General features: G+C 37.6%; 1 protein-coding gene across 1 annotated transcript in view; it reads left to right on the plus strand.

The window, feature by feature from the left end:
• LOC140242400 (uncharacterized) overlaps positions 1-13,179 on the plus strand; it is a 54,862-nt gene that overhangs the window by 9,186 nt on the left and 32,497 nt on the right. The window contains exons 2-4 of the mRNA XM_072322136.1: positions 2,754-2,945; positions 8,786-8,878; positions 12,053-12,272. Of these exons, the coding sequence (XP_072178237.1) occupies positions 2,754-2,945; positions 8,786-8,878; positions 12,053-12,272 (505 nt within the window). The remainder of the gene's footprint in view (positions 1-2,753; positions 2,946-8,785; positions 8,879-12,052; positions 12,273-13,179) is intronic.

The raw sequence follows: 13,179 nt of genomic DNA on the forward strand, positions 1-13,179 counted from the left end.
TATTGTTATTACTAGTAGTAGTAGTAGTAGTAGTAGTAGTAGTAGCAGCAGCAGCAACAGTAAAAGAAGTATCAATATTAGTATTAGTGTAATTATTATTATTATTATTATTATTATTATTATTATCATTATTATTATTATTATCATTATTATTATTATTATTATTATTATTATTATCATCATTATTATTATTATCATTATTACTGTTATTATTATTATTATTATTATTATTATTATTATTATTATTATTATTATTATTATTATTATTATTATTATTATTATTATTATCATTATTATACAGATACTTATTTTATTCCTGCAAGCATAAAATTCATATCGCCATAAGAAATATCCCGTCTACCGCACTGCTAAGCTAAGGTGTGTCTACATTACATCAAACCCCCACTTTTTGTCATGTGGGGGTTTCCCGACGTTAGGGAAAGCTGGATAGCAATGAATGATTTAAAAAAAAAAGAAATAAGATGCTATACTCCAAGACAAAATCCCAGAGAGAGGGAAGGTTAGAAAAATCCAAAAACAAACTCCTTGTAGACAAGTATACGTCCCTGGAAGGACGAAATTCTTGACCTTTGAGTTATCGTATAAAGCGAGGGAAGTTTTGATTGCAGGCTCACTAATTAAAGTCGCCAAAAAATTGGATTGACCGTAACGGTAGATGGGCGGAGTGTATTATGTGCTTCGAGAAAAGGACGCCTCAGTTTCGTCGCAAAGATGCAGGTGAAGAGCAAAATTGTAAGATAAATGTTTGTTGTTGTTTTTTTCGAAGCCAAAAGGTCCCCAATATCATATCAATCGGTGGAGTTTATCGTATCGATTCCACGTATACCTTCGTACGTGAGTGATTACTAGGAGTAGAAATCAGACATATGCAATCTAATGAAATCCATCTGAAATTGATTGGACATCATATCTCCGCCTTGTAAGACGAGGAAGATTTGTTTCTAACTTTGTACATTGAAACGCCTACGTTTGATGAATGCCTCTTAGCGTTTGAACCTATCAATTACATTGAATTCACATCAAATTTTAGTGATATCACAAATGGTAGAAAGTTGTATACAAACCTACCAGGGCGAGATTAATCTTGAACTAGATGCACAAATTAGACAAAAACCACTTCGACCTAGTCAACAAAATACATCTGCATACGTCTCACTACATCTAAAAATTTGTTATATGTGGGGAGGGGTGGACATTGCAGATACCCTTACAGTATGTGATGCCTAGACGCAAAAAACGCAAAAGTCATGCACATGGCGTTGCTTGGTGGCACGTATATCACCGAAATATGGCTGCGGGAGGCGCAAATTGATTTATCGCCCACATCTGAAAGCTTTAAGGCATCCGTAATAGCGGGATGATGTCGGTGTCCGAGCACGCCGACGTTAAAGATGCGATATCATATAGCGACCGCAGTTTATCGCACCTCGGCCAAGTGGCCCGATCGTGTTCGGGAGAGCCGTCTATGATTTCGACAAAGCCACACAGCAAAGAAGATTGAAAATGCTCGTTGGCAATTTTCCGCGTGTTTGTCTCGAAATCTGAAATTCAAACATGCGAGACCATGGTTGCCGTAACGAAGAGGAGAACGAGTCGCCCCTCCGAACCATGTTCATCGTTGACCTCTTTATCAAATTGTAGGAAGATAATATTCTGTCGAAGGAGAGTATAGTTCTCATACTCTCTCTCTCTATCTCTCTCCTTTTGATATAGATTGAAGAGACGGCGATACACATCTCTCCAAATGGCGATAAATATGATCTATACCATAGGGGGCTACCAATTTATTTGCAAGGGGAAATCAGTAATACGTTTTTATGTTCTCTGTGGCCCATGAAAGTCAAGAAGAGAAAAGGGAGAAAGGGAATAGAAAGATGAAGAAACATAATTAGATAGATAGATAGATAGATAGATAGATAGATAGATAGATAGATAGATAGATAGATAGGTAGGTAGAGAGATACATACATACATACATACATACATACATACATACATACATACATACATACATACATACATACATTATGTATGATATATATCATATACAGTACACATACATAATATTATAAGAGAGGGAGGGAGAGACGGAGTCTTGAAATATATCACTCTTGCCCGTCACGTCGAGTCTGTTAGTGGTTGTGTGCTCAGGTCATGCCTCCTTGAGGTTCGTCGCCTTTTTGACGAGCTCTCCCGCTGAAATCTGCGGCTCCTCCTCCTTCTGCTTCTTGATCTTCCTGTCATATCAGCAAATTTTAATGATAAATATTCTTTTACATTCTTTATCACGTTGATTCGTTGCTCTGTGAGACGAAAAGCAACGTTTCGAAAATCAGATCATCATAAGACTCTTGATCATCATCACCGTAATGATAATTATTTAATATTCCATAAATGACTTGAGTGATTAGAAACCAAAGTAGAAGCGATACTAGTAGTTTTATCAGTAATTAATTTATCAGCGGAAAAGAAAGCATTTAGGTATGCATCTTCTTCAGTTGTACTTATTGTATACTCATGAAATGAATTTTGCTTCAGTACGAAATTTTTGGCCCCAAATCAATTTCGATGGGCCTGTGATGGGCAGCTTTAATTCCTGGAAGAGGCGAATATGGTATTTGACATGTCCCCAAGAAATTCTATATGAGATGGAAAAGGATGACTGCCTCCAACGTCAGGCCAAACCAATATCAATTTTTCCTCTTGTCCTTTTTTTTTTTTTTTTGAATCAGGAGGAACGTCGGGAAATGGGAGATCAAACTTCCGGTATCGCAGACAGGCGCCCTCATCGTCCACCGACCCCCACGGCCACTGCGGCGACGAGTTTCCGTGCATCAACTCCACACAGTGCATCCCTCAACGGGCGATCTGTAACGGCGTGGTGGATTGCGACAACGGCTCCGATGAATCGAACGAGGAATGTTGTACGTATTTCTTTCTTCACCCCACCCCCTTCCCCTACCCCCTCTCTCGCTAACTTTCCTTTTAATGGTTCTCGTATATCAATGCTTGAAAAAAAAGTGCATATTCAAGTGTATATCAGTATCGTTGATAATCGTACAATTGTGTTCCATAATATATTTTGTCACTGTTTGAAGAGCTTGCTTCCAAAAGGCCCTAAACCCATCATTTTCAATGGATTTAGCGCCTTTTGATTGAGTCAACAGAAGTGGCAGTGATTATCATAGTAGTGTCCTCCATGATGATAATGATGATATTAGTTATAACAGCAATTATAATGATTATAGTAATGATGCTCATCCTTATCATCTGTACTATATATTCATATTATACGATTTTACTGTCCTGTGTCATGTCAATTATTGGTTCTTTGATTGTCATTTTAATTTCCATTCACCACTCATTTCTTTATTATAAAAGAAAGGAAAGATCATAAAAAGTGACTGTGTTTTGGGACTAAAGAAATGGCTTAGATCTAAATCGAGGACTAATCACACGTTGGCATTGATTGGTAAGAGATCAAATCGGAATTCTCGAGATGAGAGAAAATGCGCGTCTAAGTTACGAAGTTGCGATGTGCAAAAATAGAAAATGGTGTCCAGTCTTCACTCGCTAACCCGAAAATAGTCTGGTCAACTAGTCAGCGACTTGCAATAAAAACATATCACTCCTTCTAAAAGTTCGATCTCAGTGTATCATGATGTAAACTGTATGCTTACTAAGATGAGTGTATCTACTTCAAAACTATTGCCACTCGGTGCGATAGATTTTCGTTCAAACTAAGTTCGGTGTCCGCGTCCCAAGACTACACGGCACAGGTGTCAAAATATCGCCGGGAATTTGACAATGGCTCGCTCATGCGCAGTAGCAGAGGCGAATATATTCTCACTTTATGAAAATAGGATAATTCGGTAATTCAGGTCGGCGACGGATTGCTAATCTTAAACGGGAAGGAAAGAGGGGATAGAATGAAAGTTCTCAGATTCCATTATCTCTCTCTCTCTTTCTCCATTTTTATCTATCTGTCTCTCTCACTCTCTGTCTCTCTCTGAACCTATGTTCCTATTCCTTTGCGCCCTGCCTCATACTTCTTTCTTTTGTTCTCTTTGTCTTCTTTTGCTTTTCCGTTGTTTTGGGGGAATGAACCCACAAAAATCGACCCAACTCCGGACGGACAAGTCAGTGTACTCAATGCGTATTTTCATGTATTTGGGTCACGTCTTTTTGTGTACGAAATCTGGAACGGTTCGCATAATTCAAGACCACACTTCCAAGAACATTTTTTTTTTTCTCTGTCGGGTCACGGAATCAATAACCTCGCCATCAACATGAAAGAGGCCAAAAAACGATCGAATCTCCACCACAAAAACGACAAAACGGGCGGGAAAGAATGGAAGGGATGTGGGCGGAAGAGATGAGGTGAGGCAAGGTGGCTCAGGGCCTGAGTGTGAGGTTTCTGGTTCAAATCCTCGGGGATGGATGGTGCAAGTGTCTCAGTGCCAGGGGTGTAAACACCTTTCTTGAGTTTTAACTGTAGGCTGGTGATTATGATTATTATTATTATTATGATGATGATAATGATATCAATAATAATAACAACAACAAGAATAATAATGATAATCATAATAACAATAATAATAGTAATAATAATAATAATAATAATAATAATAATAATAATAATAATAACAATAATAATAATAATAATAACAATAATTATAATAATAATAATAATAATAATAATAATAATAATAATAATAATAATAATAATAATAATAATAATAAAAAGAGAAATCATCGTCTACTTTATCCTTGGTATTATAGCCTCTTCAGTGTTGCCGCTACTCTTCCAGAGAACCCTGGCTTTAATATTAATCGGCCTCTACTACCCTCTACGCTATACCTGTCGCAACAGGTTTTAGCAAGACTGACTGAACCTAAGATGATTATCAAAGAGGGAAAAAAGGTCTATTTACACATAATTATACATGACAATTTCAGACAAAAAGTTCCATGACAGTTAATTCTCTGTAGCAAGCATTATTTCTTGACGTAATCACATACAATCGCAAGCAAGGGGAGTAGCTTGTGTTTGATTCACAGCGCTCATTGGCTCCTTAACGTTTGTACTTATAATGGGTAAATGTTTTAGAGTGCATTCATAATTATGAGGACGACCTCAAAAAAATAAACCTTTTTTGATGAGTCTTTGAGCCTTTTTATGGTTCATTGATAAAGAAAAAGGAAATATGACAAGGAGGTTTTATACATGGAGTTCCAACTGGCTGTAATTATTCAAACAGTTGTCAGATTTCTATTGATGTACAAAAGAATTCCACAGGTGCACTTGAATTTGAAAGATTCTTTTTGAACCTTTTCATAATGTTGGCCATATTTTGCTTACTTATTTATTAAATGAAATGAAATTTCACTGAATGATAAAGCATGTAAAACAAAAGTCAATCCCGTTCAAAATTTGTGCAAAAGTGTAAATCAGAGCTGTATCATGTGAAAATGTTTAAAACTGTACCATCCTGGAAAGCTAGTTTTATCACTTTTCCGCTTAATTTCCACAAATGAAACTAATATCGAATAATCTTCAAGTATAATTCCTTATTGATAGATATATCAGATTAGTGTCCGGGTATGCCCAGTGGAGTAATTTTCATCTTTATTTCAGCATTTTTTGCTCAATTTCTATTCGCGCATCCTCGTGTCTGTACCACCTACCTTTTATAAGAAGGGATAGCGAAAAGTAATTACCATCACCATGATCACAAAGACATATCTTCCTTTGAAAGGGGCTGGTGATTATGCAATGAGACACGAGTCAATTATCTTTGTATCTGTGAGGTAGCTCCAGTTTAGCACATACTTCAAATATTTCATAGTGGCGGCATCAAACATGGGATCAAAGGGAATAACACTGTTTTACTCCATCTCTTGAACCTCCTTGATATGACAAAGTAGATGGCTATCTTACATTCCGGCGACTTGCAACGACATAAAAAAGTCGACACCGTGTAATAATATTTACACCGTACTAGAATGGTCCACACTCAGCACAGTATGCACTCAATACCTTTGAACAATTTGACATTTCGGTAAATTTAACCTAGCCTGGCAAAGGTGACCACAAGATTTCAATGCCCTAGTCAGAAAATTTCCTCTTCTTGAGTCATTTCGTGTTTTGTTTTGCTTTGCTTTGTTTTGATCCTAAGTTTTTTAGGGCTTTTTGCATTGCAGTTAGAGGCACCTAAAAGACGAGAATGCATTTTGGCAGAGTGACAGCCTAGAGGGTACACAAAATGATGTCACAGAGAATAATGGCCGTGAGAAGAAGCGAAACAGCATTGGACTCTGAGAGTGGATGTATTAGGAGGAGAAATTGACGTCACTTTGGATTTTTTCGCGCAAATAGAACGAAGAGCTCTTTCATCCTCTCTCTCCTCTCTCTCTCTCTCTCTCTCTCTCTCACTCTTATCTATCCATCTATTTATCTATCTATCTCTCTACCCATGTGTTTCTATCTCTATCTCAATCTCTATCGCTATCTCCCTCTCTATCTCTATCTCTATCTCTATCTCCGTCTCTATCTCTATCTCTATCTCTATCTCTATCTCCGTCTCTATCTCTATCTCTACCTCTACCTCTCTCTATCTCCCTCTCTATCTCTATCTCTATCTCTATCTCTATCTCCGTCTCTATCTCTACCTCTATCTCTACCTCTACCTCTCTCTATCTCCCTCTCTATCTCTATCTCTATCTCTATCTCTATCTCCGTCTCTATCTCTACCTCTATCTCTACCTCTACCTCTCTCTATCTCCCTCTCTATCTCTATCTCTATCTCTATCTCTATCCCTATCTCTATCTCTATCTCTATCTCTGTCTCTATCTCTATCTCTACCTCTACCTCTCTCTATCTCCCTCTCTATCTTTATCTCTATCTCTATCTCTATCTCCGTCTCTATCTCTACCTCTATCTCTACCTCTACCTCTCTCTATGTCCCTCCTTATCTCTATCTCTATCTCTATCTCTATCTCTATCTCTATCTCTAGCTCTATCTCTATCTCTATCTCTATCTCTATCTCTATCTCTATCTCTATCTCTATCTCTATCTCTATCTCTATCTCTATCTCTATCTCTATCTCTATCACTATCTCTCTCTCTCTCTAACTCTAACTCTACCTCTATCTCTCTCTATCTCTATCTCCGTCTCTTTCTATATCTCTGTCTCTTTCTGTCTCAACTTCTTTCTCTAGGCTCTTTGTCTTCTCCAGGCTACCAAGCATCGAAGATGCAGTCACTTTTGCGCTAGTCCGTCTCGCTCTTCAAACTCGCCACAGCATGAGCTGCTGTGTGCAGTATAGCGTCTAAATTTGATCAAATCAAAATAGGTTCTCGATTTGCCGGTAATGTCGGTAGCTGGCCTTGGTTGGTGTAAGAGCCCGCCCCTACTTTTCATCAACAGGGGGGAGAGACAAAATCTATGCCGTAATGCATCAGGACACACAGCGATAAAAAGAAGAACATGCGACAATTTGCGCTCAATTCGAGACAATATATAAATGTCGGTAAAGATGTTGGTGGTTCAAGCTGACTCACCTCTAGATGCTTTCTTGGTATAGGAGCATCAAAGCCTTCACTGCAAAGGTTTTTTAAGGCATGCGTCACATTCTAACAAGTGATTGTAAGCTGGAAATGCACTGGAGTGAACCCCTCCAATTTACTTTCGCCACTCTACATATCAAAATGGATTTAAGCGAGATGAAAAGAAAACTACCCTTCCTTGCAATAACGCCTTTCTGCAGGGAACCCGGGTTGAAATCTGAGACTTACTCTTGTTCTTTTTTTTTTCCTTCATGATGCACATCACATATACCAAAATGTAAGATATTTCTCATTCTTTCTTGCCCTTCATGTCTAAGATTCAGAAACGATGGTACCTAAAAGTCACACGACTTCGCATGAAGTAACTTCCCAGCAGGGATCAAAGTCACTTATGAAAAGTAGATAATGTTATAAAGTCATTAGCTCACACTTATCCTTTTTACGAAGATATATTATGTTGTATTGTGCTTAGTCAATGAATATTAAATGAATATTGAAAATGAATTTGTGGTCAATTAATAGACCTACAGCGTCATTCTCTTACCTAACCCATCATTGTTTCTTTTTTTCTTCTTTTTTTTTGGGGGGGGGGCAATTAACTCTACTATGATTTCATGCGAGAGGTACAATTCGTTTTCTTTTTAAGAAAGACATTAAGTGAAAATTAATGTCAAGGTGAAGAGGAAACTTGTGACGAGGTGACCACATCGTCACCGCCACTTACTTGGGCATGTGGTTCTGACCACTAAAATAATAATAATTATAATGGTAATAATAATGTCGTATTTACCGAGGGTAGCCTCTTCAGTGTTGCCACTGCTCTACCAGAGGGCCCTGCTATCATTATTACCCTAGCGTTGCCAGGTACCCATTTATACACCTGGGTCGAGAGGGACATGGTGGGCAAAACATCTTGTCCAAGGACGTAAGCGCTGGGCGGGATTCGAACTCGGGTCCTCCGATCGGGAGTCGAGAGTCTTATCCACTATGCCACAGGGCTGATTTCGTCTGAGAGTTCATGTAGGGGGGGGGGGGAGGAAGTGTGGGTGTTTGTTGTCTTTCTTCTTCTTCTTCTTCTTCTTCTTCTTCTTCTTCTTCTTCTTCTTCTTCATCTTCTTCTTTTTCTTCTTCTTTTTCTTCTTCTTCTTCTTCTTCATTTTGTAAATCAACTTTATCCCATTTTTTTTTTTCAGTTGATGAAAACAACGTGAAGATTTGGGATTTTTTCAACCCTGGAAAACATGAAGATTCGTCCGAGGAGGAGAATGATACCCTTCCCGCCTGTGGTAAGATACAAATAAAAATAACAAAAGGCTGGCTGTATCTTGGCAACTTATGCGTCTTCTTAGTTTCTTGCATCAAATTGTTTATGTTCAGACTTACTTCGATAAAGGTCTTTAACTGACACGTCAGTCCAATTTTTTGGCTCCTGCGGTGTTTATACGACTGTTTTTACTCTTGATATCTAGTTATTACACACCGACGCAGAACTTTCATATGTTGATATATGATATGCACGCATGCTTGTCCTGCATGGGCGCCATTTCATATAAAAAAAAAAAAAGTTAGGATAGCAACTCTTGCTGGAATGGCAACTTCCCATAGCAACAGCCAATCAGGAAGCTGGATACTTGTCGTTACCATGGCAACTGCCATTCAAGCAAGAGTTGCTCATCATACTTATCAATTTTTTTTTAATGAGATGGGGCCCAGGTGTGCTTGCTTGCGTGCACTGTGTGCATGTGTTTGTGTGTGTAAGCGAGTGTGTTTGACCTATACCCCACAAGGCTATCTTCTTTTCTATTGGTTCCCCCGCGCATTTCTTAATTTTCCAATTTGAATATGATCTAATCCTGAATGATGATTTAAATCCATGCTGTATCATGAAAAATCATTTAAGGTTCAGTTTGAAAACAATGAATTTTCAAATATGTGGTACTATTCATTGATCTCAATAGATGTATGGTTACAAATGTAATATTTGTGGAAACTTAATAATCAATGTATGTATGAATGAACGAATGAATCAATTAATCAATTAATTAGTCGATTAATTAATTAGTCAATTAATTAACTAATTAATGAACGAATTAATGAATAGTAATGGTAATAATAACACCCATAATAACAATGATAACGACAATAGCAAAGTATTGATAATGATAACAGTAACAACAATATAAGAGATTGCAGTCTGGCAATTACAATAATCATTGATTCTTATATCATAATTGACTATCATTTATGGCCAATTTGAACCACGTCATGTTGCTGAAGACTGCATGAATAGTAGCACGTACGATACAAATGATATATATATATATATATATATATATATATATATATATATATATATATATATATATATATATGAAGGGGCCGGTGCAATATAGTGCTAACCCACACAATGTTCATTTTGAGGTAATCGTTGTTGAATGTTTGGAAAGTCCATACATTGTACATTGATAAAACATGAATGCATGCATTTTTTACCATCTTATTGGTTGAATTCAAATATGATATTTTCACGGAGGTTAGAGTGAAGGATAAGGATTATGAAAATGCATGTAACTCAATTTTGACGGAAGTGTGGGTTAGCACTATATTGCACCGACCCCTTCATATATATATATATATATATATATATATATATATATATATAGAGAGAGAGAGAGAGAGAGAGAGAGAGAGAGAGAGAAAGAGAATGAGAAAGAGAGAGAGAGAGAGGCCGAGTACAGAAGACTTTTCAGTCAGTCCGCAGCACCCGATAATTCGCTCGTATTTATTCAACTCGTATGCAAGCCCGCTCTAGGCTTGCATACGTAATGAGCTGCGTAAGGGGATTTTGTCCTTGGCTTTCGACAACAAAAATACACCTTATGTTCACAAATTCGGTATCAAATTCAAGGAAAATACGTAATCTATCGTCACATGTTTCTCAAATTATTGTAAATGAAAAATATCATAGCGTAATTTGAGCTTGAAAAATGATGAAAAAAAGTAATTCGTGCAGTACACGTTCAAGACGTCAAAAAAATATCAAATTCACCTTGCGTCTCAATGAAAATGCTTTATTTGGTAGTCCATCTCCTAATCTTTGTATCCATGTAAATATCTTGACAATTTGTTGCTTAATCCGGTCAGGAACCAGTAAAATATACATCGATGTCAGTGCTGATCAGCTCCAAACCGTGTAATCTCAAGAGTAAGCTCTCTCATTGGACAGCGCTTGCATTCAGCGCTTGCATTACGTCATTACGCTGCTACATAACGGTTTCATGCCACTTGCGGTTTCTTGGCACGCGTGTAGTTCGAGCGCTGAATGCAAGCACTGTCCACTCAGAGAGCTCTTATCGCGCCACTGTTGACTTTGTGTGGAGCGTACTTCCGGCTTAGGAGTGAATTTTACAGACATTTCAAAACGGAAAAACTAGTATAAATCATGCTTGCGTCTCCTTGACTCCAATATATGATGAGCATCTAAGTTTCCTCTCTACGAAAAAGCCAAAATCAGAAACAACAGTTTCTTAATCCGGTCAGGAACCAAAAAAGAACTTTAGACGACAAAATCTTCCGTGAAAAGCAGGTAAAATTTACGCAAATTCAACTGATTATTTAGTCATGATAAGATCCGATGTTATACCCAAATTTAGTATCAAAATAAAGATCTAAGACTGGAGAACAATTTACCGTGACTTGTAGCCATGACAAATGTATGTACAAGTCGCTACACTGTGAAAACCATAGCCCTATCAAAGTCTCGCAAAATCTCGCACGACGAGACACCTTTCGAACGCAAAGATCGTCAACGAGAGTGCTGAATAAATCTTGCTGGATCGGCTCATTAGCATACGTGCTGCGGACTGACTGTTTTGTACAGTATCATGAAAACTATATTTATTGTATGCAGACGAAACAAGCACGTTGCCAAATACAGTGTACGCAAATAGATTCGATTTTTTTTTATGTCTTACTTCAGTCCATTTACTCAGATGTCTTGTGCTCACTTATGACACAAAGAGATAATTACAAGGGAACGAAGTAGATAATGTATCACTGGTGCCCATGACAGCCCTGCTTGAAAGAACACAGTGTCACACAGTGTGAGAAACACAATGTGAAACACAGCGTGAACACAGCGTGAAATCTCTTCACACTGTGAAATTCGAGTGTTTTAACAGTGTGAAAACAATGTGAGTCATCAATGCACAGTTTGAAACAAAGCATTACTATATAAATGAACACTCTGTGAAAACCACACCACAGTGTGAAATCATCTTCACACTGTTAAATTCGAGCGTTTTCACATAGTCGACTATGTGAACACACTGTGAACACATTGAGGGGACAGTGTGTTCTTTCAAGTAGGGAGAGAAGAAGGGCAAGAAAAAACACACACAAAAGAAAACGAATGGAGTTTTGACACTTATTATTTGTTATGTTCGAAAAAATTTTGGCAGAGGTCGGTACTTACCCCGACGTGTGCGATTGCACGCTGGTGTTCAGCGACCTGGCCGAAATGTTCAATTTCGAAAGTTCCAGTCTGCTCAGCGACGACATCGATATTTTCACCACGCCTCTACACGACCTGTCTATGTACCCCATGGGGCTGGAGTTGGTGTGCAATTCGAGACAACTGGACGACGTACCAAGGAGTCTACCAAACAAAACCATTTCACTGTACGTAAAGGGCTCACACCCGTAAATATAATGGCATATCCTGACCGCATCACAAAATCGTACCAAAGATACTAAAATAAATGAAGGGAAAAAAAGGATTAAAAATGTTGTTGTTGTTATTTTAAAGATCGAAAGAAGAGAGAGAGAGAGAAATGGGGCCCTATACAAATAATTTGCCCCAGACAACACTTATAACATAAAACAAACATTATAGATGTTAAATAGATATAAACAAGAATATTAAATTAGGATTAAAAATTAGGAGGATTAAAAAAAAAAAGAGGATTAAAAATCAGAAAGGGCAATTTGGCTGAAACTGAATAGCTGCAGATATTTAGTATGAATTCCTCCACAAACTGCATTTTGGTTGGAAGACGAAAGCTTTTCTCATGGAATTTGAAGGGACTATATTTGTTTGGGTGCGTGTACAGAAAATATGCTTGTTTTTTTTTTTTTTTTTTAGTAAAAAGAACTCGTAGTCTGGCTTTGCGGACCCTTGGACAGAGTTTGAGCTTAAGAACCCCCCTTGGAAATTTGATGGATGAAAGGGTATACCTTACTTTTTCAGGTTACCGAAGATGAAACACCTCATTTTTCCCGAGCTATTTCCAGAAATTTTTGAATTTTGAATTTTAACACACGTCTCTATGGGTAAATATTTACCCGTGTGAGCCTTAAATGTTTGCATCATCTTCTTGCAAACTGGCTTGATTCGCTTCCCATGTTTATTTAACTTCTATTTATTTCATCTACTGCTGGCTCCTTGTCCGCTGGGGCTTTGTCTTCCACGATTTATATTATATAATTGCACTCACGATCAAATAGAGAAAATGCAGTTCGAGGAATAATTATGAATGTATAGAGTATCAATAATGATAATCACTGTCGGACTCATCTAATACGTCTT

The sequence above is a fragment of the Diadema setosum genome, chromosome 19 (genome assembly GCF_964275005.1).
Source record: "Diadema setosum chromosome 19, eeDiaSeto1, whole genome shotgun sequence".
Taxonomy (NCBI): Eukaryota; Metazoa; Echinodermata; class Echinoidea; order Diadematoida; family Diadematidae; genus Diadema; species Diadema setosum.